This window comes from Herpailurus yagouaroundi, unplaced genomic scaffold (assembly GCF_014898765.1).
Source record: "Herpailurus yagouaroundi ecotype Mexico unplaced genomic scaffold, PumYag 186, whole genome shotgun sequence".
NCBI classification, from domain to species: Eukaryota; Metazoa; Chordata; class Mammalia; order Carnivora; family Felidae; genus Herpailurus; species Herpailurus yagouaroundi.
Window position 1 is genome coordinate 49,237,401 of NW_024412417.1, and position 27,229 is coordinate 49,264,629.

Here is a 27,229-nt window from a genome sequence, read left to right on the forward strand (position 1 = left end):
GTTGCTGAATTTCTATTTATTTATAGCCTGTTTCAGACCATTTTGATGTTAATCTTTCCTCCACAAAGTAGGAAAAAGTGCTAAAGAAGTTTCTGGAGAACAGGGTTCTGAGGATACTGAAGTGAACCACTCATAAGGGAACCTGGGCCAGAAGCACCACAGGCAAGGGTGGCAACTCTGGAAACTGGCTTTAGGAAAACAGAGCTCCTAGGATATTTGTCATCTCAAATATCAAGAACCAAAGGACACTGAGACCTTGCTGACCAACATCACTCTGGAGGACAAAAGGCAGCTCTAAAACATGCACACAAGAGTTCCCAGGCTGACAAACAACCTGCACAATTATCTACTTACCTACCTCACCTGGAATCCTGTCCTCTGGCAGCAGAAGGACCTGCCACTCCTCACCAGAGTCTGCTCAGTGCCAGGCTGCCCAGAACACAGTTATGACCACTCACCTTCTCCCCCTGAGAAACTGATACAGAATACACCAACCTTGGTTTTGAGAACAAAACCTGTTAAGTCATATCCCATATACCACTGTGTGTCTACTTTATGGCTGCTTTCCTCCCAATTCACAGGATTTTGTCTTTCCCAATTACCTTGTAGAAAAACCCATTTTACTTGTGTCATTCGACTTCTTAGCAGGATCTTACAAGTTTCAATCTACACATAGGCCTCATGTCGTTCCTTAACAAACTTTGCTCAAGCTCATAAGGTTTCTCTCCTGTCTGAATTACCTGATGCTGAAAAGGGATAACATTTTTGAAGTTAAAGGGATATTCCTCACAATAGAACGAAAACATTTTGAAGAGGCCCTAACAAAGAAATCCCAACCTGGCTCTATCATGATTGAAAGTGCAAGGATTCCAGTGAACTTTTCTTGAACCTGAAATAGATGAGTACAAGGAAAGAAAAGCAAGTGACCACATAAAATACCTCACTGCACCTTAAGATCTGGTGCTATGAAAACATGATTTTAAATAAGTATATTTAAGCCATGATTGTTTATTTTTTATTTTTTTTTCAACGTTTATTTATTTTTGGGACAGAGAGAGACAGAGCATGAACGGGGGAGGGGCAGAGAGAGAGGGAGACACAGAATCGGAAACAGGCTCCAGGCTCTGAGCCGTCAGCCCAGAGCCCGACACGGGGCTCGAACTCACGGACCGCGAGATCGTGACCTGGCTGAAGTCGGACGCTTAACCGACTGCGCCACCCAGGCGCCCCAAGCCATGCTTGTTTAAAGTACTGAAGCACAGGGCCACCCTCTGAATCTGAGGGAAGGCATGTGACCTTGGAATTTTTAGCACATAATTTTGCAGCCTACCTTTAGTTAACAGCACACTGGGAGATCTTAAATCACTGGAGAGATGAATCTCCAAAATGAAAGCTGTAAAAGTGACAGCTTTCCCATCAGTATATTGCTTCTGATGTAAAACAGGGAAGACTATCGAATAAAGGGGAGTTATTCTCCATTGTGGACTTTACGATGCTGAATGAAAGCTGCCTGTGCACTAAAGAGGGCCCCACAATTAATACACTTATAGGCTTGCTCTCCAGTGTGAATTTTCTCATGACCAGTAAGAGTTATTTTCTGACTAAAAGTTTTCCCACATTCATTACATGTATAAGGTCGTTTTCCACTGTGAACTCTCTGATGACGAATGAGGTGAGAGCTTTGTCGGAAGGATTTTCCACATTCAGTGCATTTGTAGGGTTTCTCTCCTGTGTGAATTCTCTTGTGTTGGATAAGGGACAAGCGTGCACTGAAGGCTTTCTCACATTCATTGCACATATAGGGCTTCTCTCCAGTGTGAATCCTCTGATGCTGAATAAATTGTGAATGCTGACTGAAGGCCTTGCCACACTTCTCACATTCATAAGGCTTCTCTCCTGTATGAATTCTGTGATGCTGGATGAGAGAGGAGCGGACGTTGAAGGCCTTCCCGCAGTCACTGCACTCATAGGGATTCTCTCCAGTGTGAATCCTTCGATGGCGGACAAGGTGTGCACTCTGGCTGAAGGCTTTTCCACAGTCTCCACACTCATAGGGCTTCTCTCCATTGTGTGTTCTCTCATGTTTAATTAGGGTGGATATCTGCCCAAAGGTTTTCCCACACTCGTTACACTCATAGGGTTTCTCCCCAGTGTGGCTCCTCTGATGCTGAATGAGGTGTGAGCCCTGGCTAAAAGCCTTCCCACATTTGTGACACTCATAGGGCTTTTCACCATTATGGACTCTCTGATGTTGAACAAGGGAAGAGAGCACACTGAAGGCTTTATCACACTCATTACATTCATAGGGCTTCTCACCATTGTGTGTCCTTTGATGATGAATGAGATTAAAACTCTGGCTGAAGGCTTTTCCACACTCATTACACTCATAGGGTTTTTCTCCAGTGTGAATTCGCTGATGCTGAATCAGATGTCCCTTTTGACTGAATGTCTTCCCACACTCATTGCATCCATAAGGTTTTTCTCCAGTGTGAATTCTCTGATGCTGGACAAGGGACAGGCGAGCGCTGAATGATTTTCCACACTCATTGCATATATAAGGCTTCTCACCAGTGTGAATTCTCTTGTGCTGAATGACTTGGGAATGTTGACTGAAGGATTTCCCACATTCATTACACCTATAGGGTTTCTCTCCAGTATGAATTCTCTGATGAACGATAAGGGTTCGGTTCAGGCTAAAGGATTTCCCGCATTCATTGCATTCATAGGGTTTTTCTCCTGTGTGAATTCTCTGATGTTGAATGAGAGATAATCGTGCACTGAAGGCTTTGCCACACTCAGTACAGTCATAAGGTTTCTCTCCAGAATGAGTTCTCTCATGCTGAAGGAGGTGTGACTGTCTACTAAAAGCCTTCCCACATTCCTTACACGTGTAAGGTTTCTCTCCGCTATGAGTTCTCTGATGATGAATCAGGTTAGAGCTATGACTGAAGGCTTTCCCACACTGATTACACTCATGAGGTTTCTGCCCAGTATGAATCTTAAGATGTTGACTATAAGATGAACACGTACTGAAAGCTTTTCCACATTCACTGCACTCATAAAGTCTTTCTCCAGTGTGAATGTTATGGTTCTGAATGAAGTAGGCATGAGCCCTGGAAGCTTTGTCGCACTCAGCATAGGTGTGGGGCTTCTCTCCACAGTGAACTCTCTGATGTTGGTTGAAGACACAGCAGTGGCAGGAAGTTTTTCCACATCCACCACACTCAAAGGGCTTCTCTCTGGTGTGATTACTCCCATGTTGAGAAAGAGCTCTACTCGGGCTGAAAGGTTTTCCACACTCAGTACACTCAAAGGATTTCTTTGGCCTGTTAACCCTCTGACTCTCACCAGGAACTGAACTCTGCCTGGCCACTTTCACAAACACATCTGTCTGACATGATCTTTCTCCTAGATGGAAACATGGGAGATTAATGAGGTCCTGAGTTTGTTGAAAGTCATCTACATGTGGCACATTCTGGTGGAGACTCTCCCCTCTAGACCCTCGATGAAATCCGACAGGGTTTGGGTCTGCAGTGCAGTTTACCTCCGTGGAACCGGATATCTGGCCTTCCCCCCTAGGGGTTTTCACACGTGTCAATGTCACCGGTCTGGAATTGTTCTTCTGGGAGAAGGATTTCTTAAGTCTTTCCACTGTAGATTGTCCCCAGTAATTCTTTATCTTTCCCTCAGTTTTACACATTTCTTCAAAATCAGATTCCTTGGATATATTTCTTGCATGTTCTTCTGGTTTTGCTCTCTGGGACTCCACTGCTTTGGAAATTTCCTGTTTTGGAGTTAATTCCTTTTTTTCCATTAGAGACTCAAAACCTGAAAGAATGAAGAAAAATGAGTTATGTGTATTCTACTATGGGAAAAAGAATTAGAGCATAAATAGGAACATTTATATGAAACAAGTATCTCCTAGGAGGATACTGGATTTTCAGAATGCAAAAGCAAAAAATGACCTCACTGGGATGAGGAAAGAGGGGACAGAAGCATTCTATCAAAGCAACAAAAGCTGGTGTGGGGAGGAAGTAAGGAGAAGCCCAAGGTCAAAGTGTTACATCTGCAGATGGGCCAACTAGGCACAGATGGAGCAGAAACAGTGAGGCATGACTTGAGGGCGCTCAGAAAGGTGATGAGGGTAACAGGAGAGGAGGCTCGGAAGGTCACCACCTCTGCTGATCATGTCATTGCTGCATACTTTGCAAACAAGGTATCTTCTTATAGCTGCTTATAGCTTTCTATAATAGATATTCAAATATTTGTTTAAAAATAAATGAATGATAAATGGCTTGTAATGAATAAAGGGTATACAGAGTAATAGATAATGGAAAAATTATTTGATATGGACAAATTGGCTTTATAGAAGCAAATTAGGGTAAATAGAGAAAAATAGATACAAAGAAAAGATGCAAAAACAGATACTCATCCAAACAGCAGGCACAGTACAAGGCAGAAAAGCTAAATGTGTGCAACAGTCCATACCACACATTCCCAATGTACAAAAGTACCTGAGTATTGGTAAAAATTGTGATATAACCGAATTCTGAAATTCAATGAAAGGAAATTTACTAAAGACAAAACAAAAATTTCACACTAAACCACTGAATCATGTGGACACAATGACTGTTGGAAGGATAACCCAGGTCAGAACACTGAGAGGGGAGCCCTGTTGTGGGATGCCATGAAAGCATAATTGAACCTCTTTTGTAACCTAGTTCTTATAGAGCTGTAACAGGCTGTTACTTGCAGACTGTTTGGCCAGACAAGGAAACAGAGCTGAAAACGTTGATTAGATGGTGTCTAGCATTGGGCTAAGTCCTTTTAACAGACTTCAGTGAACTACTCACAGTACTTCAAAGGGATTTACTTAAGTATGGAAGCTAAAAACAAACAAAAATTTATTCTAGAAACTTATGAGCAGTCTGAAGGGGCAGACTCTGGATGTAAACACCCAGAATTCCTGTGGCTTCTATCAGGAGTATCTGAAGTGTCAAGAGTCCTCAACATCTTAGGAGTGGAGTCTAAAAAGATCCCAGTCAAGAGGTATTATTTCACTGGGTAGGAAACAATGAAGAATGTGAACAAAATGAGAAACCACAGAAGAGGGGTGCCTGGGTGGCTCAGTTGGTTAAGTGTTCGACTCTTGATTTTGGCTCAGGTCACGATCTCACGGTTTGTGGGATTCAGCCCCACTTTGGGCTCTGTGCTCACAGTGTGGAGCCTGCTTGGGATTTTCTCTCTCTCTGTCCCTCCCTGAATTGTGTGCACTCTCTCCCTTTCAAAAACAAACAAACAAACAAACAAACCACAGAATAGAATGATCTGTGGGTCAAGAAGCAACATCTCATGCTGATTCAGGCTGCCATTTTCCCTCAGGAATCTAGTGATCCTTGGTTGCCTATTTGTATTTTAACATGAGACAATAAAAAGATGCTTGGGAACTCTGTGTATGAATGGTACTTGTCAAGTGGAGGCACATTTGAGTAAGGTGGTAGTTATAAGGCCAGGGCATCCCCAAATGTCAAAATTTAGAAGTCTTTCTTCTATGGTTGGTTTTTTGAGGCAATCCCCTAATTTTTGCCTTAGATAGACGATGCCTTACTGTTGGGTATTCTTTGTACAAAGTTAGAGGAAGGATGTGTCACTATTAGCTGTTTCTGTATTTACACCTTTTAGTTGATATCTCAGGATTCAGGTCTTTAAAAAAAAAAACCAAAACTAAACTAAAAACAACTCTTTATAAGTGGTAGACTTTTTCCATCAGGAGGTGCAAAATGTCTGGTTGGTTGCTTCTCTTTTTTGCAATGTTAGCAGCCATTAGTGATCATTATTTATATTCATTTTTATTAAAAAAAATTTTTTTAACGTTTATTTGTTTTTGAGACAGAGAGAGACAGAGCATGAATGAGGGAGGGTCAGAGAGAGAGAGGGGGAGACACAGAATCTGAAACAGGTTCCGGGCTCTGAGCTGTCAGCACAGAGCCCGACGCGGGGCTCGAACTCACAGACCGCGATATCATGACGTGAGCCAAAGTCGGCTGCCTAACCGACTGAGCCGCCCAGGCGCCCCCATATTCATTTTTAAATTTGGAATTTTGAAATAGTGATTTCTAATTCTGTCATTCTTTTATTTTTCTTTTATTTTTTTTAAAGCTGGAAGCTCTATGAAGAGAAAATTTCTACTCACCAATTGTTCAGTTATCCTGAGGTATAATACATCTTATAAAGGCAGAATAAACACTTGATATTTTTATTCACCAGTTTTCAGAATAATGAATCAACTCCCTAGCATTCCTCAAAGGTGACCAATGAGTAGGAAATTACTCTAACAAAGTCTAACTCTAACAGCTCTAACAAAGCCTAAGACCAACCCCTTGACAAGACATGGTGATTCAATGTCATGTTATCTTTCTGCCAAAAGGAGACTTAATCCTCTTTCAAGAGTATGACATCAAATGGAGACTCTATAATGTTTTATCTATAATATTGACTCTCAATTAAATATCAGAAAGTATGTTAAGAAAAAGAATAATGACAAGAAACCAAGAGAAAAATATACACAATAGAAACAAACCCACAGGTGATTCAGATACTGTCATGAACCAATATCAAAAGCAAAACTGATTAGTATATATAAGAACATAAAGAGATACAGAATGTGACCAGAAATCAAACGGAAACTGAAATTAAGAGTTCAATAGAGAGTTTGTTAGCAGACAGGACATAATAGAACAGAGGATTACTTAACTGGAAGGTACACAAGTAAAAGTATTCTTAAGTTTCAGATTGAAACACAGAGGGGGAAAAAAGGACAGGGAATATAGAAAAGAGCATAAGAAACAGGTGTGATATGGTAGAGCAGTGTAATATATGTATAGTTACAATCCCAGAAACAGAGGAGAAAAGGAACAGGACAAAAGAAATACTGGCTTCCTCACACCTATCAGAATGGCTAAAATCAACAACCCAAGAAATAATAGATGCTGGCAAGGATATGGAGAAAAAGGAACGTTTGTGCACTGCTGGTGGGAATGTAAGCTGTTGCAGCTGCCCTGGAAAACAGTATGAAGGTTTCTCAGAAAGTTAAAAATAGAACTACCATATGACCTAGCAATTGCACTACTGGGAATTTTCCCAAAGAATACAAAAACACTAATTCAAAGGGATTCATGCACCCCTATGTTTACAGGAGCATTATTTACAATAGCCAAGATACGAAAGCAGCCCGAGTGTCCATCCATTGATGAATGGATACACATGGTGTATATATGGGCAATGGAATATTATTCAGCCATAGAAAAGAATGAAATCTTGCCATTTGTAACGACATGGATAGAGCTAGAGAGTATTATTCTAGGTGAAATAAGTTAGAGAAAAAAATACCATATGATTTCACTCATATGTGCAATTTATTTTATTTTATTTTATTTTTAATTTTAACATTTATTTTTGAAGGAAAGATACACAGAGCATGAGCGGGGGAGGGGCAGAGAGAGAGGGAGACAGAATCCGAAGCGGGCTCCAGGCTCTGAGCCATCAGCACGGAGCCCAATGCGGGGCTCAAACCCACGAACTGTGAGATCATGACCTGAGCTGAAGTCGGATGCTTAGCCAACTGAGCCACCCAGGTGCCCCTCATATGTGCAATTTAAGAAACAAAACAAATGAGCAAAGAAAAACAAACGAGAGAGAGGCAAATTAAGAAACAGACTCTTAATTATAGAGAACAAACTGATGGTTTCCAGTGGGGAGGTGGGTATGGGGATGGGCTAAATAGGTGATGGGGATGAAGGAGTGCACTCGTTCTGATGAACAGTGGGTGATGTATGGAATTGTTGAATCATTCTATTGTACACCTGAACCTCATATCACACTGTATGCTAGCCAACTGGAATTAAAATAAAAACTTAAAAAAAATAAATATTAGCTTACAACTTTCCACAACTGACAAAAATCTACAAATCATCGCAAAAAGCTTGAAGAATCATAAGCAATATAAATGCAAAAAGACCCCACACCTGGGTATAACATAATCAAAGTGCTAAAAACTAAAGGAAGAAAATATTTAGAGCAGCAAGAAGAAAAAGACTTATCAACTTAAAAGCAAAATAAGACTGCAGGCTGACTGTTCAACTGTAGAAGTGGAAGGCAGTAGACAAAAGGGTGTTGTTAATGGGCTGAAGAAAATAAATGGCAACACAGATTTCAGCATCTAGCAAAAACAGTCTTCAAAACTGAAAGCTAGGAAATTGCATTTCCAGGATGACAGTGTAAAGAACTCACTGGATCCATGTTACAGCAAAACAAAGATGGTAAGAATTATAAAAACAGATGAACACAGGGGAAGGGATAGAAAAATAAGATAATAACAGAGAAGGAGGCAAACCATAAAAATCTCTTAAATATAGAGAACAAACAGGGTTGCTGTAGGGGAGGTGGGTAGGGGGATGGATTAAATGGGTGAAGGGCATTAGGGAGGGCACTTTTTGGGATGTGCACTGGGTGTCATATGTAAGAGATGAATCACTGGGTTCTATTCCTGAAGCCAAGACCACACTGTATGTTAACCACCCTGGATTTAAATTAAAAACAAAAACAAAAAAACAAAAAACAAAAATGACAACAACAAAAAACCAAACTAACAATGATTTAGTCTCCGGAAATTATCCTAAGGGCAAACTGCAAATCAAGAAGCAGTTTTCTTATCCAAGAAAATCTACTAAAATTTGGTATGAACACTGAGAATGTAGGGCATTTGAGCCATGACCCACTCCATCTCTACCCACAGCTCAGCCTGACAGATGCTGTACTTGGGTTCGGTGGGGACAGGAAGAAGGGGCCTTTCTCCTTGGCTCCCAGTGAAAGCTTACCACATCTCACCAGGAGGTTAGGCCACGGGTAGTTACCATTCCTTCCAACTCCAAGGCAAAGAGGCAAAAGTCCTGGTGAGTGTGGCTGAGAGGGCAGGGAGTCACCCTGCTGGAGTCAGAACAAACCTCTAACAATGCTTTAAAAATACCACAGCCCAAGTTTAATTGGATCAGACTGCTGAGCTATTTATACCCTAGGGTATTATCAAAACAGTAGAGCAATCTTTGTTGCTTTCCTCACATAGGAAATTCCAAGGGATTCAGGAGCTCTGTGCCAGAAATGGGGATGAGAACCAAATATGTATTCATTATAAATCACAGTATCACAGATAGGAATATTTTATATGTGAAAAAGACAGCACAGAGGAGGTGAGTGAATGCAAAGTGCTGTTGGGAGTCAGAAAATGACAGCAGGTGGCTAATGGAATGTACAGGAACAAATGAAGACAAATGGTAAATAAGAAAGTAAATACAACAAACTCTATATTCATTCTTGTTCTCATTTTTTTCTCAATTTTCATAATAGACATAATTAATTATATAAAGTAAGAATTATGAAAATGTATTGTTTTACTTGGAACATACAGAGATGGAACTGTGTAACATTAGCACAAAGAGAGGAAGAGAAAATAAAGCCATGTAGAAGCAACAATTCTACATGCCCCTGGAATTGTTAGTATAAACCAGAAGGAGATTCTGATAAGTTAAGATGTACCTGGTAAGTCCTGGAGCAACCACGAAGAAACTAAAGGTACTAGGTATGGCCATGTAGCTGAACTCACCATTGGAACGGGAGAGGCAGTGATTCGGGCTTCTTCAAGGCCAGGATTTACCTCCTCTGCTCTTTCTCTGTCTCACAAGTCTGAGGACAGATGTGTTTATGACGCGGAGCATAGAGACGGGGCTGGAGATGAGCATTTGGACATGCTGCTCCAAAGGACGGCAGACAAAACAGATAAACTGGCTTCTGAACAAGCATGTCCAACAGGGAACACACCAAACAGGGACTCTACTACATAAGGAAAAGAAACTTTTATCTGTTCAAGCCAACGTATATATGGTCTATGAAATACTGTCACCTAGTGCCAAGAATGAACATTTCTACATAGGAAGATTTGGGGTGATTTTATTCTCATTGCTGTACTTCTCTACAAGACTATTTTGGTAAGATGATATGTGTTCACTGTATAAAAATACTTTTTTTTTTCTTTTTGGCAGAGAGAGAGAATTCCAAGCAGGCTCTGCATTATCAATATAAGTCTGGTGTGGGGCTCGAACTCATGAACCATGAGACAAGACCTGAGCTGAAGTTGGAAGCTTAACTGACAGAGTCACCCAGGCACCCCCAAAATAAATTACTTTTCAACACACATTTCATAGCTTTCTACTCCTCTGGGATCAGAATCACATCTAACACACATCTAACACAGCCTGCTAGGCCCTAATGCAGTCCTGTCTACTTCTCTTCTTTTTTTAATGTTTATTTGTTTTTTGAGAGAGAGAGAGAGAGGCAGAGTGTGAACTGGGAAGGGGCAGAGAGAGAGGGAGAAACAGAATCCGAAGCAGGCTCCAGGCTCCAAGTTGTCAACACAGAGCCCAATGAGGGGCTCAAGCCCACGAACCATGAGATCATGACCTGAGCCGAAGTTGGGACGCTTAATTGACTGAGCCACCCAGGTGCCCCTGTCTACTTCTCTTTAAACATGTGTGTCTCTGTTCTGGTCCATCCTCCCCTGTACACTATAGGCTCTGACAGCCACGAGGATGCTACCCAGCTTGTTCACCGTAAGTAAGCCAGATCCTAGCTGAGTGATACATTTGAATTCATACACGTTCTGTGCTCAATTCCCAGCCTGTCCTTGACAAATTCTTCTGCCTGGGTGTCCTTGTCCTTGGACCCCCTTCCCTTTTGCTCAGGTTCTTCTCAGGCTCCTCCTCCTACCTAAGAGGCAAAACCACAGGACCACCAGGACCACCAGACAAGGCCACCAGGAGAAGAAGCATGTTAAATGCTCAGCTGCAGGACGGTGAACATCCCTGAAACTGGGCAGAATGACAAAGTCCATCCTGGTCTCAGGTGGCACAGAGGAAACCACACAGTCTTGGAGCCAAACAGCCATGATTCAAATCCCAGCTACTCCCCAGCTGTGTGTAACTGACTCATCTCTCTGATCATCAACTTCCTCATCTATGAAATAGGGAAAATAATGCTTCTGGCATGGACTCTGAGCCCTCAAGAAATTGTAATGGGAGGTTGCACCAAAGGCCCTTGGAAATCTCTTGGAAGATAAACCACTTCTTACTTCCAGGTAAGGAGATATGACAAAATAGAAGTCATCAGGGGACAATGTTTAACATATTGTGTAACCCACAGAGGGTGGTGCATGTGGAGAAACGAAGGGGGACCCAAAAATAAGTTTAACTGGTTTAATTTCATCAGGCAAAATCTGGGTAAGAGAGTTACAGAGGCATGCTACCACTCAGTTATTTTACAGCACTTCTGCCAACTCTACCCCTTTCCTGCCAGCCATGGACGCATTTCCCTATATGCCACCATTCCCACTGTGTGCACCCACGTATACAGGAAACTCGATAAATGGACTGTGCAAAATTGCAGGGTACAAGAACAATTTGCAAAAATCAACTATATTTTTATACATAAGTAATGAAGAATTGGAAATACCATGCACAGCAGCATAAAAATAAAAATACTTAGGAATAAATCTGACAAAAGATGTTAAATGCCTAAACGTGGAAAACTAAAATACTACTGAGAAACTGAAACATAAATAAATGGAGACGTACATCTTGTTCATGGGTCAGAAAACACAATATATGTCAATTCTCCCCAAACTGGTCTATAGATTCAAAGCAATCACAATAAAATGCTAGCTGTCTAGCAGGAGCAGAAATCAACAAGCTGATTTTAAAGATCATATGGAAATACAGAAGACCTAGAATAGCCAAAGCAACTCTGAAAATGAAGAACAAAGTTGGAGAATTAATACTACCTGATTTCAAGACTTTTTTTTTTAAGTTTACTTATTTATTTTTGAGCGTACTTGAGTGGGGGAGGAGCAGGGAGAGGGACAGGGAGAGACACAGGGAGAGACAGAGGGAGAGAGAGAGAATCTCAAGCAGGCTCCACACTGTCAGCATGGAGCCCATGCAAGGCTGGGACTCATGATCCGTGAGATTATGACCTGAGCCAAAATCAAGAGTCAGACACTTAGCTGACTGAGCCACCCAGGCACCCCTGATTTCAAGACTTTTCATAAAGCCTCAGTAATCAAAACAGTATGATACTGCAGTAGAGACTGACGATAGACAAACAGAAGAGAGCAGAGGGTCCAGAAATAAACCCACACATATATGGACAACTGATTTGTGACAAAAGCACAAAGACAATACAAGTGGAGAAAAAATGTTTTTTTTTCAACAAATGGTGCTGGAACAAGTGGATTAACAAATTAAACACATTAAACAAATTAAATCTTGGTGGGGCACTGGGGTGGTTAAGTCAGTTAAGTGTCCAACTTTGGCTCAGGTCACAATCTCATGGTTCATGATTTTGAGCCCCATGTCGGGCTCTGTGCTGACAGCTCAAAGCCTGGAGCCTGCTTCGGATTCTGTGTCTCCCTCTCTCTCTGCTCCTCTCCTGCTCACGCTCTGTCTCTGTCTGTCTCAAAAATAAACATTAAAAACATTTTTTTAAAATAAAAATTAAAAAAACAAAAAAAATTTAACAATCAGAAAGCAAAAAATCCAGTTAAAAAATAGGCAAAGACATGAACAGACACTTCACCACTGAAAATACACAGAAGGGAAACAAGTACATGGAAAGACAGCTAACATCTTTAATTACTAGAGAAATTAAAATTGAAACCACAATGAGACACCACTACACATCCATCAGAGTGGCTAAAATGAAAAAAATTGATGACACCAAGTATTGATGAGGATGTAGAGAAAATGGAACCCTCCTCCATCGCTGGTGGGAATATCAAATGGTGCAACCAGTTTGGAAAAGAGTCTGGCAGGTTCCTAAAAAGTTAAATATATACCTACCATGTAATCCAGCCATTCTATTCCTAGGTATGTACCCAAGAGCAAAGGAAATGAATGGTCATACAGGGGTCTGCATACAAATGTTCTTAGCAGCTTTATCTGTTATTAACCCCACACTGGAAACAACCCAAATGTCTGTTAACAGAATTGATAAACAAATTGTGGCATATCCATACAATAAAATACTAATCTAAAAAATAAACAAAATGAAAAATAAAAAAATTAATAAATAAGTTATTGATACATAACATGGAAGAATATCAAAAGAACTATGTTGAGTCAAAAGATGACAGACAAAAAAAAAGAATACATGCTCTATGATTCCAATTATATAAAGCTCTAGGAAATGTAATTTATATAGACAGAAAGCAGATCAGTAATCACTTCGCGATAGAGATGGGAAGAAGTGAGAAGGAGGGATTAGAAAGAAACAGGAGAAAGTTTTGGGGGTAAAGGATATTCTTGCTATCTCGACTGTGGTGAATAGTTTCACACGTACATACATAATGCACAAATGTTAGCATATTGCACATCTTAAACATGCATGGCATATTAATGCTTAATATACCTTAATAAAGCTGTTTCTAAAAGGGGGAAAAATGCATGGAGTGTGGAGCCAGTATGCCAGAGATCCAACCCAGCTCTGTTCCTGGCCAGCTGTGTGATCTCAGGCCAGCAACTGAATCTCTTGTGCCTCAGTTTCTTGAGCACCAACCGTGAGGACCTTGGAAGATTGCATAAGTTCATGTACTGAGCACAAATGTCCAGGCATTGTTAGCTGCTGTGGTAGCACAGAGGATTCAGCTACACTTACTGTTCACTATTTATATGCCCATACTCTTTGCTATACATGAAGAAACCCTAACTCGTGTTTTTCTCCAAGGCCCTGAATCAGCCTGGGAAGTCTAAGTGAGCGCTAGCAGGAATGACTCTGGGCAGGAGGGCATATCTCTGGGTGGTCTTTCCAAGCAGCTAAGGCAGAGCTGACCAGCAAGGCCTGAGAAGGAATGGGCAGCCAGGGCAGGGAGTCAGCGCCCCAGGAAGATACCTGAGCTCTTTTCTGGGATCTTTCTGGTCATTTTCTAGGGTAAGGGAACCATGAACTCATTTATGGGTATAGAGAGAAACGAGAAGAAAGGCAGAAATGGAGAAGAGGGAAAGCAAAGCCTTGGCAGTGACAAGAGATGTGGCCCAGAGCTCACAGAGAAGGGCCTGGAGAAGTGGCAGCACCTGCCAGCAGGGGCAGGAGAGCATGGGGGCATTCCTGGAGACTTACTTCCGCTCCTGTGATTCCGGATCCAGCTCTCCTCAGTTCTCAGGGAGTGTGGGGCCCATGGTTCTTCCCCCTTCTCCAGCCTGGAGATGACATCAGGTTTGGAACGTTGAAGTCCTGTTCCAGAGAAAGGAAGCAAGGCTGACAAGTCATCCAAGTCCAGGGCAGGATGGCCCCATGGGCAGCACGTGTGTGCTGGTCATGACCTCCCCTGTCACCTGGTCTGCAAATGAAGGAGACAGATTCAGGCCTCTGCCCCAGCTGAAGAAAAGTTAAACCCAGCTCTTCTGGGGGCTGTGGATAAGGGACAGAGTTGGGGCCTGAACACATCACACTAGAAGACTCACAGAATCCTGGTGTCTACCAAGGACTGTCTACAAGGACTAAAGGGAAGCAGCACATTCTGGTGTAAGGTAGGGCTCTGAAACCAAATGGATTCAAATCCTAGACCTGTCCCTGACTGCCTGTATGAACTTAAATGAATGATACTCTTCTATACTTCCTACAAGGAAATCGGGGTGTCCATGGCACTGCCTGTCCTCTCCTCTATGCAGACCAGGCCTGCCTGGGACCAGGGTCATAAATGTCTTACGTTCGGACCCAGGGGATGAGGAGCCTCTTAGCCCCAAGCCTAGCCCCAGTCCCATTCATGAGCAAGGAACCCAGAGCCCAACTTCAGAGAGAAGCCTTACCCAGCGAGACCAGATTTCTGTAGGTTTCCAGCATCACGTCCCTGTAGAGGCCTTTCTGAGCAGGGCCCAGACAGCCCCACTCCTCCCAGGAGAGGAGCACAGCCACGTCCTCAAAGGAAACTGAGACCTGGAATGACGAGATCTTGTTGCAACCCCAGGATCAGGCCCAGGGTGGGTCTGGGGTGTGGAGGAGCCATTAGGCTCAGGATGGGCAAAATCCCTCTGAACGCACGTACCAGACTTATCCTCACAAGAGTGGCCTCTTTGAGGCAGGCACCATTTCCACTTGTCTTTGTCTGCCGAACCCCTGCCCTCCACTGTGTCTGGTCCAGGGACTGGGAAGACACAGTGTGGGGCACATTTCAGGGACCTGAGCTCAGGGACCGAGGACACTAGTGAAGACAGGCAGCCAACTACCCTCTGGGACCAGCCCCTCATAGAGAGAACCATAGAGAGACTCCAGCCAAGAAAGGGCTAAGGCCACACAGAGGTGTCTCCATGCATACCACTCACCTGGGGCCCATCAGGAAGGAGCTGCTTGACGGCTATCATTGGATCTCTGAGCTTTTCCCAAGGAGGTGGGCAAAACTGCAGGGAGAGGGAAGACTGTAATGGAGTGTGACCAGCCTGCTTTTCTCACAGCAACACTGAGACTTCTGTGCCTGGATCTCGAGAGGTCTATGGCAGCAGACATGGAGTGTGGGGCTGCCAGAAAGCCCTGGGAAGGGCAGATGGACTAAGCACCCAGTAGTCCCTGAGACTATATCCCCTTGCCCACCATGAGGCCTCCCCAGCAGCCCCTAGTACAACAGCATCCTAAGGCCACCACGTGATGGCCCCAGCAGTGCACCTGGCTGGAGGAGCCAATGGGCTGCATCTCAGGCCCACTTAGGAGGTCCTGGAAAGTGGGCAAACACCTGAGGACAAGCAGACTAGGCTCTTTCTAATGCAGTGCACAACAAGTAGGGAGGCTGACAGACAAAATTTTAAGTGCCTATGACAGGTGGAGATAAAGGATAGAAAGAATGAGTAGCATGAGGGCAGTACTTGGTGGTAGGAGATATTTTACAGAGGATAGTCAGGGAAGGCACCTTTGATAAAGCAACATCAAAGGAGAGATCTCACTGTAGTGAGGGCAGGCAGTATGTGGCTATTAGGGGAGATATATCCCAGGAAGGGGAAAGCACAAGTGCAAAGGTTATGAGGTGCAAGCTCACTTGATGTGTTCAAGTAAGGGCAAGGAGGCCAGAGGGGCTGAAGGGGAGCTGGGGAGGGCACGAGAAAAGAGGGTGGAGAGCCTCCTAGACTATAGGATTTGGGCTTTAAATCTGAATGAGATGGGAAGCATCTAGAAGGTCTGGACAGTGATATGACCTTGACAGGTCTTGTGGCCTTTCCAGCTGCTGCTTTGAGAACAGACTGGGGGTGGGGGGTGGGGGCTATCAGGGCCTAAACAGGAAAACCAGTTGGAAGGCTCTGGCTATAATCCACTAGAGGTGACCAGAGTGGTGGCAGCAGCTGATAAGTGATCAGATTCTAGATGCATTTCAAAGGCATACTTAATAGGATTTGCTGATGAATTAGATCTGGGATAAAACATCAAGAATTCTGGCCCAAGCTATTGAGATGATGACATCTCCATTCACTCAAAACGATAAGACTGTAGAAGTACATCTGAAGGGTAAAAATTAAAAATTGGTTTTGCATGTGTTGTATTTAAGATGCCTATTAGACTTACAAGTGGAGAATGAGAGCTTTTGCATATATGGGTCCATAATTCAGGAGAAAGGCCGAAGCTGGCTGGGTATACACTGGGAACTGTCAGTATACATATGACATTTAGAACCCCTCCTCTGGTTTTACTACAGGCTGACAGGTGACATGAGGGTTATCACTCTCAGCAAAACCTTCCCAATCAGCCTCTGATACAAAGCTAGCTCCCACCTCCACAGCTCCCCACTCCATGCAAACGAACCCCTCAGTTCAAGTAGAAATGTGTATCGCTGGTGGGTCTGCACTCTGCCTTTGCTTCCAGACTGGCAGGAAGGCATGTAACACTGCTGCTGGAAGCATGGGCTCTGGAAGCTAAGACGGCTGAATTCCAAATTTGGATACACCACCTACTAATGCAAAGGTCCCCGGTAAGTGACGAGTTTCTACACAGACCTTAAAATGAGAACACTACCGCTATCCTAAGCGACTATTTTGAGAATTAAATGAGGAAAACGTATAAAGTACTTTGTATAGTGTTGGCAAACCATAACCAAGAAAAATATAACTAAACCTTAATCACTATCATTAAGGCAATGTTTATTGACCGCCCGACAAATGAATGAACGAACGCCGTGATTGTTCTAGCTCCAGAAAGTGATCTCCTGCTTGGCCCCTTCAGACCCAGGAACCGAGGTCCCTTCCCTGACAGCTTTAGCAACTCTATCCTTTCACCTAATCTGCTGCGTGAAAAGCACTTTTCGAGAAAAAGCACAATTTGATTCATCCCCTGACCACGTCCCAACCTCGCCTCCTCGTTAAGGCCTTCTTCATCCACGCGGCGACCCGGGGAGCCTGGACGCCACGGAGCGGGTCTCCGCGGGGGCCTCCGCCGCTCCCCTGCCCGCCTCCCCACACTCCACGCCACCTCCGCGCGCTACCCACGGCCGCTCAGACACCTCCGCGCCGGCCGCCCTCGCCTAGACTCCCTCGGCTCGGACACGGGTGGACGCGCCCCTCGCAGACGCCAGGCCCTGAGCGCCAGAGCGGCCGGACAGGAAGTGCCCGCCTTGAACTTCCGCCGCGCCCTCCATCTCACCACCAATCGGGTTCCCGGTTCCGGAGGCTGCTCACAGAAGACTCTGCGCTCCTGGCAAGTTCCTGGGTCCTGGTCCTGACTTGGTTGCCAGAAGCCGACTGGCCTTGTGAGAAATGTTAAAAGCTCTTTAGAGAGTTGGGAACTGTCACAGGGCGGAAACTCATGAAGAAAGGAAAAGGATCAGAGAAGGAATAAGTGACAGTGAAACAAAATCTTTTATTTTTCTTATTCCCGATTATTCTGAAAGATTACTGTTTTTCAGAGTAATAATAGCAACGATATATTAGGTTATTATAGCACATGGATGAGTAAAATGGAAGACAGCAATGTCATAAGGGATGGGAGGGAGGAATTGGGAATACTTGGTTATAAGTACCTATGCTACCTATGAAGCAGTATAGTGTTACTTGAAAGCCGACTCAGATTAGTTCTACTAGATATATTTGCAACCATTAAAATATTTTCATTTATTTATTTATTTATTTTATTTGAGAGAGAGCGAGTCGGGAGAGGGCAGAGGGAAAAAGAATCTTGAGCAGGCTCCATGCTCAGCGTGGAGACTGAAGTGGGGCTCCATTCCATGACCCTGGAATTATGACCTGACCTGAAATCCAGAGTTGATGGTCAACTGACAGATGCACCCAGGAGCCCCCCTTTTTTTTCTTCTCCCCATGCTATATGGAGACTTATTTAAAACCTGAGGACACAAAGTTTAATGTTTTTTTATTTATTTTTGAAGGAGAGAGAGAGAGAGAGAGACAGCATGAGCGGGGGAGGGGCAGGGAGAGAGGGGCAGGGAGAGAGGGAGACACAGAATTCGAAGCAGGCTCCAGGCTCTGAGCCAGGAGCACAGAGCCCGATGCGGGGCTCAAACCCACAAACTGTGAGATCATGACCTGAGCCGGAGCCGGACACTCAACGGACTGAGCCACCCAGGCACCCCGTGAGGACACAAAGTTTAAAAGTAAGAAGATGGTGGAATGCCTAGGTAGCTCAATCGGTTAAGCGTTCAACTTTTGATCTCAGCTCGGGCCCTGATTTCAGGGTTGTGGGTTGGAGCCCCATACTGGGCTCCACACTGGGTGTGGAGCCTACTTAAAAAAAAAAAAAAAAAAAAAAAAAGATGGAAAAGCTATCGAAGCTGTATAACTTAGAGATAAGGTAATCTTTTTATTTTTTTAAGTTTATTTATTTATTTTGAGAGAGAGAGAGAGAGAGCACACAGGGGAAGGGCAGAGAGACAGGGAGAAAGAGAGACTCCCAGGCAGGCTCTGCACTGTTGTATGGATCCTGATGTGGGGCTCAAACTCATGAACCAGGAGATCATGACCTGAGGTGAAACCAAGAGTCAGATGCTTAACTGACTGAGCCACCCAGATGCCCCAAGTTGAAGTAATCTTTAAGACCAAGGTATTACTATAGATAACAGAATGTCATTAAATAATTCTGAAATGCTTATTTAATCAGGAAGATACAAATATTTAAAATTCACAGAATAAGAGTTTCAAAATGCTTCAAAATTAGAGAATCATAAAGAACAATACACATACCATCATAGTGGAAGGGTGTTATATGCCTTTTTCAATAACCGATAGACCAGACAGACAAAAAAAAAAACAAAAAACAACTAAGGATTCAGGTTTTTTTTTTCCCCTCCTGACACCAACTATGTGGTATCCTCTCCAATACCAGCTAGAGTCCTATAACTCAACTAAATTTTGACACTTAACTACCAGATGTAGAGCAGACCACACAGGCTAAGGGCTCAGCCCACAAGACTTCCCACACTAAAGATACCAGTCACAAATATCAAGTGCCAGGGATACTCACACTTCTGTGTGACTGAGTTATGAAGTCAGGAGTTCCCACAACCCCCACCCCCAAGCTCAACAATTTGCTAGAAGGACTTACAGAACCCAGGAAAATGCTAACTCATGATTACAATTTATTATAAAAGATACAAATCAATAGCCAGATGAGGAGGTATGGAAGGGAAGTCTGAAAGGATCTCAAATGCAGAAGCTCTGTCTCTGTGGAGTTGGGGTGTACCACTTCCCAGCACATGGATGTGGTCACTAACTTGGAAGCTCCTCAAATCCCCTCCTGTAGGGGTTTCCATTGAGGTCTCATTATGTAGGCATGAGTGTGGTCATTGATGATTGGCTCAATCTCTAGCCCCTCTCTCCTCTCTGGAGGTTGGGAGATGGTGCTGAAAGGTATAAGCCTCTAATAAAAGCTTATTATTATTTTTCTGCTGACCAGCTCCCATCTTTTTTTTAATGTTTATTTCTTTTTGAGAGAGAGAGAGAGAGAGAGAGAGAGAGAGCGTGCACGTGAGTGGGGGGAGGGACAGAGAGAGGGAGACAGAGGATCCAAAGCAGGCTCTGTCCTGACACCAGAGAGCCTGGTGTGAGACTCAAACTCAGGAACCGTGAGATCATGATCTGAGCCAAGGTCAGACACTTAACTGACTGAGCCACCCAGGTGCCCCTGACCAGCCCCCATCTTGAAGCTTTCTAGGGGCCCACAAGAATCATTTCATTAGAACAAAAGATGCTATCATCTTTATCACTTAGGAAATTCCAAGGGTTTTAGGAGCTCTGTGCCATGAACCAGGAACAAAAATCAAAAATTTTTTTATTATGTATATAATTTGTGTCCCACTTTGAATCCTAATAGCAACTAAACAATAACATATGCAGGATTAATTACCCCCAAATGTGAAAGGTCTTTAGGGAGGAAGTTGTAAAACTTTATTGAAAAATATTATAGAAGATTTAAATAAATGAGAGGTATACAAGGCTCATGTAAGATTCATGACTGTTTACTACAGAGATTCAGTCTGCAACAAAATCCTCTATAGAATTAATTTGAACAAAATCCCAAAGGAGTTTTTAGTAGAAACTGACAAGCCAATTAAAAAATTTATATGGAAAAACAAATAGTCAAGGTGCCTTTGAAGCAAAAGAAAAGGTGGGGTTTACCTTATTTAGATCAGACTCACTATAAAGATTGGTAGTGAGGGACTCCTGGGTGGCTCAGTCAGTTAAGCCTCCGACTTCGGCTCAAGTCATGATTTTGTGGTCCCTGAGTTCAAGCCCCACGTCGGGCTCTGTGCTGACAGCTCAGAGCCTGGAACCTGCTTCAGATTCTGTCTGTGTCTCTTTCGGCCCCTTCCCCACTCACGATCTGCCTGTCTGTCTCTCGAAAAGAAACATTAAAAGAAAAAAAGATTGGCAGTGAAGCATAGTGGCATTAGTGTGGGGATATACAAAAGGTCTAATGGAACACAGTGCAGAGCTCTCAAATACACCCACACATATGTGGACATGAACTACAACAGATGGACACTGCAGATCTGAATTCACAAATGAGGGTAGAAAAGTTGATTATCCCTATTTGAAAAATAAAACTGAATTCTACTTTACAAAAGACACAAAAATCACCCCAGACTAAAAATTTGAATATGAAAGGTAAAGCCATAAAACTTTTAAAAGAGGAAGTTAGCTCTAGGTTCCCAGGTTAACAAGAGGTTCTTAAGACACAAAAGGGGAAAATAAAAAGATTGATACATTTAACACTGTTAAAAATAAGAATTTCTTTTCATCATTGTATACTATAACAGAAGTGAAAAGACCCTACAACTCAGTTTTTCCACTCCTGGATATATCTTAGAGAAATTCATTTTTTTTAAAATTATTTTTTAAATTAATTTATTTTATTTATTTATTTAAAATTTTTTTTAATGTTTATTTATTTATTTATTAAAAAATTTTTTTTTCAACGTTTATTTTTGGGACAGAGAGAGACAGCATGAATGGGGGAGGGTCAGAGAGAGAGGGAGACACAGAATCCAAAACAGGCTCCAGGCTCTGAGCTGTCAGCACAGAGCCTGACGCGGGGCTCGAACTCACGCACCGCGAGATCATGACCTGAGCTGAAGTTGGATGCTTAACCAACTGAGCCACCCAGGCGCCCCTAAATTAATTTATTTTAGAGAGAGAGGGAGAGAGAGCATGCATGTGCAGGGAGGCACAGAAAGAGAGGGGGACAGAGGATCCAAAGCAGACTCTGTGCTGACAGCAGAGAGCTCCATATGGGGTTCGGACCCACAACTCGTGAGATCACAACCTGAGCTAAAGTAGGATGCTTGACCAACTGAGCCACCTAGGTGCCCCAATAAATTCTTGAACACAGGATACATACAAGAATATTCCTAGTGCATTGTTTATAATAGCAAAACAGTGTAAGAAGCTCAAATGTTTATTGTTGGGTTTCCTTATTCGGTGGAGTATTATCATCAGTGAAGACAGTGAATTACAGCTGTCTGTACACAGCAACATGTGTAACCCTCACAAACTTATTGAGAAAAACAAGCTCAAGAACACATATAGGGTGATTTACTGTATGCAAAGTTCAAAGCATGCAAACAATGTTGTTTAGAGATACGTATTTATGTTACGTAAGAACACAGGAGTCCTGAAAGATTGGTAATGTCTGTTTCTGCAACTGGGTGGTAGGTAGATGCATTTTTATGATTTTTAACTTCAAATATGGTTATATATAGTTAGTCTTCATTACTCTGATTCCATATTTGCAAATTCACCTGGTTGCTAAAATCTACTTGTAACCCTCAAAACCAACACTCACACTTTCACGGTATTCATGGACATGCACAGAGTAATGAAAATCATGTGTTCCCAGCTTAGGCTGAACAGGTGACACTCTGCTCTCATACTGTAAATCAATGTCCTTTTCATAGTATATTCAATGGTACACTTTTTGTATTCTTGTGCTTTTTGGTGGGGATTTTACTGTTTAAAATGGCCCTGAAGCATAGTGCTGAAGTGTTGTCTAGTGTTCCTAAGGTGTGCTGTGCCTTATGGAGAAAATACTTCAGGTACTAGTTATACCATGACCATGACTTCAATGTTAATAAATCAACAACATATACTAAATATAGGTGTTAATGTATATTAAATGTGACTTTAAATAGAAACATACAAGGTGATGTATCAATCGATTGATGAAAATGTTGTGACTGGAGGTTCCCAGGAACCCAACTGTATTTCCCCTAGGAGCAATGGTTCAGTATTCACAAATTCAGCATTCTCAGATATTTTATAGGACTACCTTGGATGATAATTGACTGCATATGAATATTGATATTTGCAGGTATGAAATTTGTAATAGATTTTCTAAAGAGGCTAGAGGAGTAGAGAGAGGAAATATGGTTTTGGTGGAGACCAGTGGAACTTATCTATTCAAGAGATAGGAAGTAGCTATCGTGATGGAGAGTGAAATGTTAGGAGCGGTTGCTAGAGTGGTTGTGGAGGTGTGGATAAGTCAGGAAGAGGTAGCTGAAAGCTTGAACTTCCTTTTATGAATCCTCTTTCCGTGTCAAGGTGGGAGGTGGTGGAGAGATTTGGAGACTTATTGACATGGAATGCTGGGTCCTCTAGGCCTTCCTCTCTGAAGTCCTTCAAAGACCTGCCTTCTGGGTTTGGGGGTTTGAATAGGTGTTGGTAATGCCAGGGAAGGAAAATGAAGTCTCTGTGCAGGACAGAGGGGTTGCAGGGGCCTGTAAGGAGATGCTCAGAAGGCTGGGGGCTCAGTGGGACTACAGCAGAGTGAGGTCTGGAAAAAGTTGCCTTTGTATGATTTGAAGGGCATTTGCTGGCTGGAAGGTCAGGCAAACAGCTGTCCATGTCAACTAAGGAGCTTGGACTTCATGCTGGAGGAAATGGAAGATTTCCAGGCAAGAGAGTAATATAGTTTTTGTTTTAGAAAGTTCACTCCCACAAGATGCTTCAGAAGAGACAAAAAGGGAATGGAAGTATAGAGATTAGCAAGGCCTGGATAGAGGTTGTTCAGGGCAGAAATGGTCTGGGGCGGGGCGGGGGCGGGGGGGAGACCATTTAGGAGATCAACTGGTAGGACTGGGTGGCTGATTGCATATAGGGCTGTGGAAGAGGACAGTCTGCTGTGAGGATTGTGCTCAATTACAGATGTCTGGGCTGAGAAGGCTTTCTGGAAGAAGCAGTTCTGGGCCAAATCACACAGGCTGATTCACAGCCAAACAAGGCAGCAAAAAGTCCCTTTGGATCTGGAACCCACTCACCGCCAAAACCTCCAGTCTCCCAGGGCTGAGATACATCCTGACTGTGGTAGTTTAAAAATATGTCTAAAAGTTTTTGAAATTCCTCCTTTCAAGAGTGGTCATGAGAAATCCTGAGTTAGAACCACACAGCTATGCTGTTGCTGCATTCCTGATCCTCAGAAACTCTATGAGATAATGTTTACTGTTTACAATCTGCTACATTTTGTGACAACTTGTTATGCTGCAATAAATATCTGTGATGACCAAACTCCTACCCTTTGACACCTCTCAGTCCAGGCAGGCAGCGGTTCCCATTCACTGGGTCAGGAAACGACGCTTTCTACCCTGATTTCCCTTACAGGAGTCATGAGACAACACTCACGACTCCTGTTCTCCTGAAGTTCCTAGTTCCTCTTGGTTGTGGAGGTCTGCTAACGACTGTGACCCCAGACAGGGAGGAGGCACCCGGGTCTCTAGTGCCATAAGGTGGAAGGACTGCCCTGGGCAGAAAGCGAAGAAGGGCAAGGTAGACTGTGGGGTTGGATGGGCCTCCCTCTCTGCACCGCCCCCCCCCCCCCCCCACTCCCGTGTTCACATCCAGACCACCAGCAAGTGCGCAGGCTTTCCCCCCTCAGTTTCTGAAACTCCTCCACATCCCCAGGCTCACCTGCCCCCAACCCGTCCGGCCTTCGTCACAAGACAGCAGAGTGATCTTTAAAATACACATCTGAGTAAGACCACATCACTCCTCGGATGAAGGTCTCTCAATGGCTTCCCATTGCGTTTAGAATAGAGGTGGACTGCGGGCTATCCTACGGGGTCTATGACCAGATCTCGCACAACTCCGAGCCCGCCTAGCACCACGGCCCCAGCTCCCCGGCCTCCTTCTTGGCTACTCGACCAGTCCCGCCGGCCAGGCACAGGCTGCTCCTGGGAGGTTTTTGCTGACCGCTCGCCGTCCTGTTTCGGGCCGCTATTGACGGCGCTTCTCTGCCCGACGGTTTTTCTCTCCGCACTAAGTGAGCTTTGAGAGCATTCCCTTGCTTCAGGCGTTGTCCTTTCACCCAGAGTGGTGCCTTCAACGTAGTAAGTGCCACGAGAGGGCCGTCCAGAGGCTCCCCTTCCGACCTTTCCGAGGTTCCCTGCGGCCGAAGCGCCGCGCGCTCCCCCGCCCCCAGTGCGTCCAAGGCACCGCCCACAGCGCCGTCGGTGCCCAGCGGAACTCTGCGCCGCACACGCGTTTCTGCAGGGGGGATTTCGGCCTCGGACCTCAGGCCCCACGTAGTCTCCGGCGGCGACTGCGGCGCATGGCGGTGAGCTGCGCGGTGAGACCGCAGGGGTCCCAGGGACTTGGGCCGTTGGCGGCCCCCCATGACCCTTGTGCTGCCCCCTTTCTCCAGGCCCTAGGACATCCTGCTCGGGAGACATCAGTGGCCGCAGGCCCAGGTACTTCCCGCGCTCCGCAGCCCGCGGCTGCCTGTGTCGTTTTCCGGCTGCCTGGGTCGTTTTCCGGCTCCCCGGGTCCTTCCGCCGTAAGGTCCCATCCAGTTCGTCTCTGCTTAGGGCACTCCACACGCAGTGACGCCGCCGCCCGGGCGCACCCCGAACGTGGTGAAGGCGACGCAGCCTCTAAGAAGCAAAAGAAAAAGAAAACCCGGAACGGAGCCTCTGTGGCGAGTGGAGGCGGGAAGGTCTCAGAAAAGCCCTGCTCTGAGGAAGCGCCCCTAAGCGCGGAGGCTCAGGCAAGGGCGGGCCTCTGTCGGGGCGGGTGGAATTCAGCGCTGCATCCCGGGTGTGAGTGTGCTAGCGGGTGTGTGTCGTCTCGGTTTTTCTGAGTTAAGGCCGGGATGGGGTGGGATGGGATGGGATGGGATGGGGCTGGAACCCACGCTGTCCTGGTGCGGTCTCACAGCCACTCTTCCCGTTTCATCACAGGCAGAGCAGCTGGCCCGGGAACTGGCGTGGTGCGTGGAGCAACTGGAGCTGGGCCTCAAGATGCAGAGACCCAGTCAGAAACAGAGTGAGGGGCCTTTCTGTAGAATTGGGGAGAGGTGAACCATGATAAAGCTGTGGCCTTCAGGTGGTGCCAGGGGATGGAATTGTTGTCTTTCCTGTAGGATGATAGGCGGTCAGAATAGAGGAGATTCCTAGTTATTATTTATTTATTTATTTTTAATCCGCAGAAGAGCAGGCTCTTGGGGCAATCCGAGCCCTGCGTAGCGAAAGAACCCCCCTGCCCCGGAAGAGGCAGCTGATGCGCTCCTTGTTTGGGGACTACAGGGCTCAGATGGAAGCCGAGCGGCGAGAGGCCCTTCGGGTTCTCAGGACTGGTGAGGAGCTGGAAACTGGTTGATTTCAGGGGGTAGGGAGGAAGAACCTAGGGAGTGACTGGAAGAAAGCTAGAGTAACAGGGCTGGCAGGGGTGGAGAGAGGAGATGGACTCAGGGAGGCCTGGGAAAACATGGAGAGAGAGCTGGGTCCTCTCTGGAACACAGATGTCAGGCTTGGGCCTGGGACGCAGAGTAGCAGAGTTAGTGAATGTCTCAGTGATTCTAAGTGGAGTGTGATGATAATACCTACCCTAAGACTTTGAGAAGTGAATCAGTTGATTTGTCTTAAGGCACAGGTAATGTTAGTTGCTTTTACTCTGTTCTGATGCTCTGTCCTCTCCCCCACAGCAGCCCGCACAGCCCAGGTGCGGCCTGTAGCTGAGGCCACCAGAAGGAAGAGCGGAAGGGTCTGCAGGACTCGCCAAGCAGGGGTAGCCAAGGCCACCCTGGACACTCCTGATGAAGAGTTCAGGTTCAATTTCTTTTAGCCTGTCCTCCATCCTGGAACAGTTCCCCTCCCTGGGGAGCATGGGGGTTTCTGTTGAGTGTAGAGCTTTTCTGGGAATGCGCTGTTGGACAGATGTGGTTTTGTCCATGGTCCGTGGATCTGGTGCCATGGCTGCTGGACAGATGTGAGATCAGCATATTGGGCAAATTTCAGATAAGCACAAGACCCATTTGTAGGTTTTCAAATGAAATGTGCTTCCTGCCAGAAGAAGGAGCTCCATTCAGAAAAGCTTCTACAATAAACTGAAGTGAGTGTTCAGCATGTCGTTGAAAGAATGTTTTACTTAATCTTTAGCCTGACATTAAGCAGCTGTTTGTAATAAGGACAATGGAGGAAGCTATAGAATTGTTCAGTGGTGCTCACCTATAAAAGAACGTCCTGTCAAATGATGCAGTGCTTTATGCTGTAATATCACATTGTAGTAAGAAAACTATTTTCGGTACAAACGGATTAGTGAATTTGTGTGCTAATTATCTGTGTTAGGTGAATACAGATGAGGCAGGTGCCTGGCACTTCTGGGTCCAGGCTCACCACAGTGTGTGGTCTTTTGTATTGCTTTCATTTCTGAGCATG

The 27,229-nt window shown here is 44.6% G+C and overlaps 2 protein-coding genes across 5 annotated transcripts; one reads left to right on the forward strand and one right to left on the reverse strand.

Moving 5' to 3' along the window:
* Positions 1 to 1,238: 1,238 nt before the first annotated feature.
* LOC121043176 (zinc finger protein 252-like) lies at positions 1,239 to 24,858 on the reverse strand. Of its 3 annotated transcripts, XM_040494848.1 has the most exons (6): positions 24,486 to 24,858; positions 17,610 to 17,821; positions 15,423 to 15,497; positions 14,910 to 15,036; positions 14,221 to 14,334; positions 1,239 to 3,828 (listed from the first exon to the last, which is right to left on the reverse strand). In XM_040494848.1, the coding sequence occupies exons 3-6, from the start codon at positions 15,459 to 15,461 to the stop codon at positions 1,469 to 1,471; spliced, it is 2,640 nt and encodes an 879-aa protein (XP_040350782.1). In that variant the 5' UTR covers positions 15,462 to 15,497; positions 17,610 to 17,821; positions 24,486 to 24,858; the 3' UTR covers positions 1,239 to 1,468. The 3 variants fall into 3 exon arrangements, with proteins under 3 accessions (XP_040350782.1, XP_040350784.1, XP_040350783.1); XM_040494850.1 differs by lacking the exons at positions 14,221 to 14,334; positions 14,910 to 15,036; positions 15,423 to 15,497; positions 17,610 to 17,821; positions 24,486 to 24,858 and adding exons at positions 8,887 to 10,115; positions 19,597 to 19,607; XM_040494849.1 differs by lacking the exons at positions 14,221 to 14,334; positions 14,910 to 15,036; positions 15,423 to 15,497; positions 17,610 to 17,821; positions 24,486 to 24,858 and adding exons at positions 8,877 to 10,115; positions 19,597 to 19,607.
* CUNH8orf33 (chromosome unknown C8orf33 homolog) lies at positions 24,858 to 26,917 on the forward strand. Of its 2 annotated transcripts, XM_040494851.1 has the most exons (6): positions 25,015 to 25,131; positions 25,219 to 25,264; positions 25,382 to 25,560; positions 25,754 to 25,838; positions 26,002 to 26,148; positions 26,497 to 26,917. In XM_040494851.1, the coding sequence occupies exons 1-6, from the start codon at positions 25,126 to 25,128 to the stop codon at positions 26,634 to 26,636; spliced, it is 603 nt and encodes a 200-aa protein (XP_040350785.1). In that variant the 5' UTR covers positions 25,015 to 25,125; the 3' UTR covers positions 26,637 to 26,917. The 2 variants fall into 2 exon arrangements, with proteins under 2 accessions (XP_040350786.1, XP_040350785.1); XM_040494852.1 differs by having other exon boundaries at positions 24,858 to 25,264.
* The last annotated feature ends 312 nt before the right edge of the window (positions 26,918 to 27,229 follow it).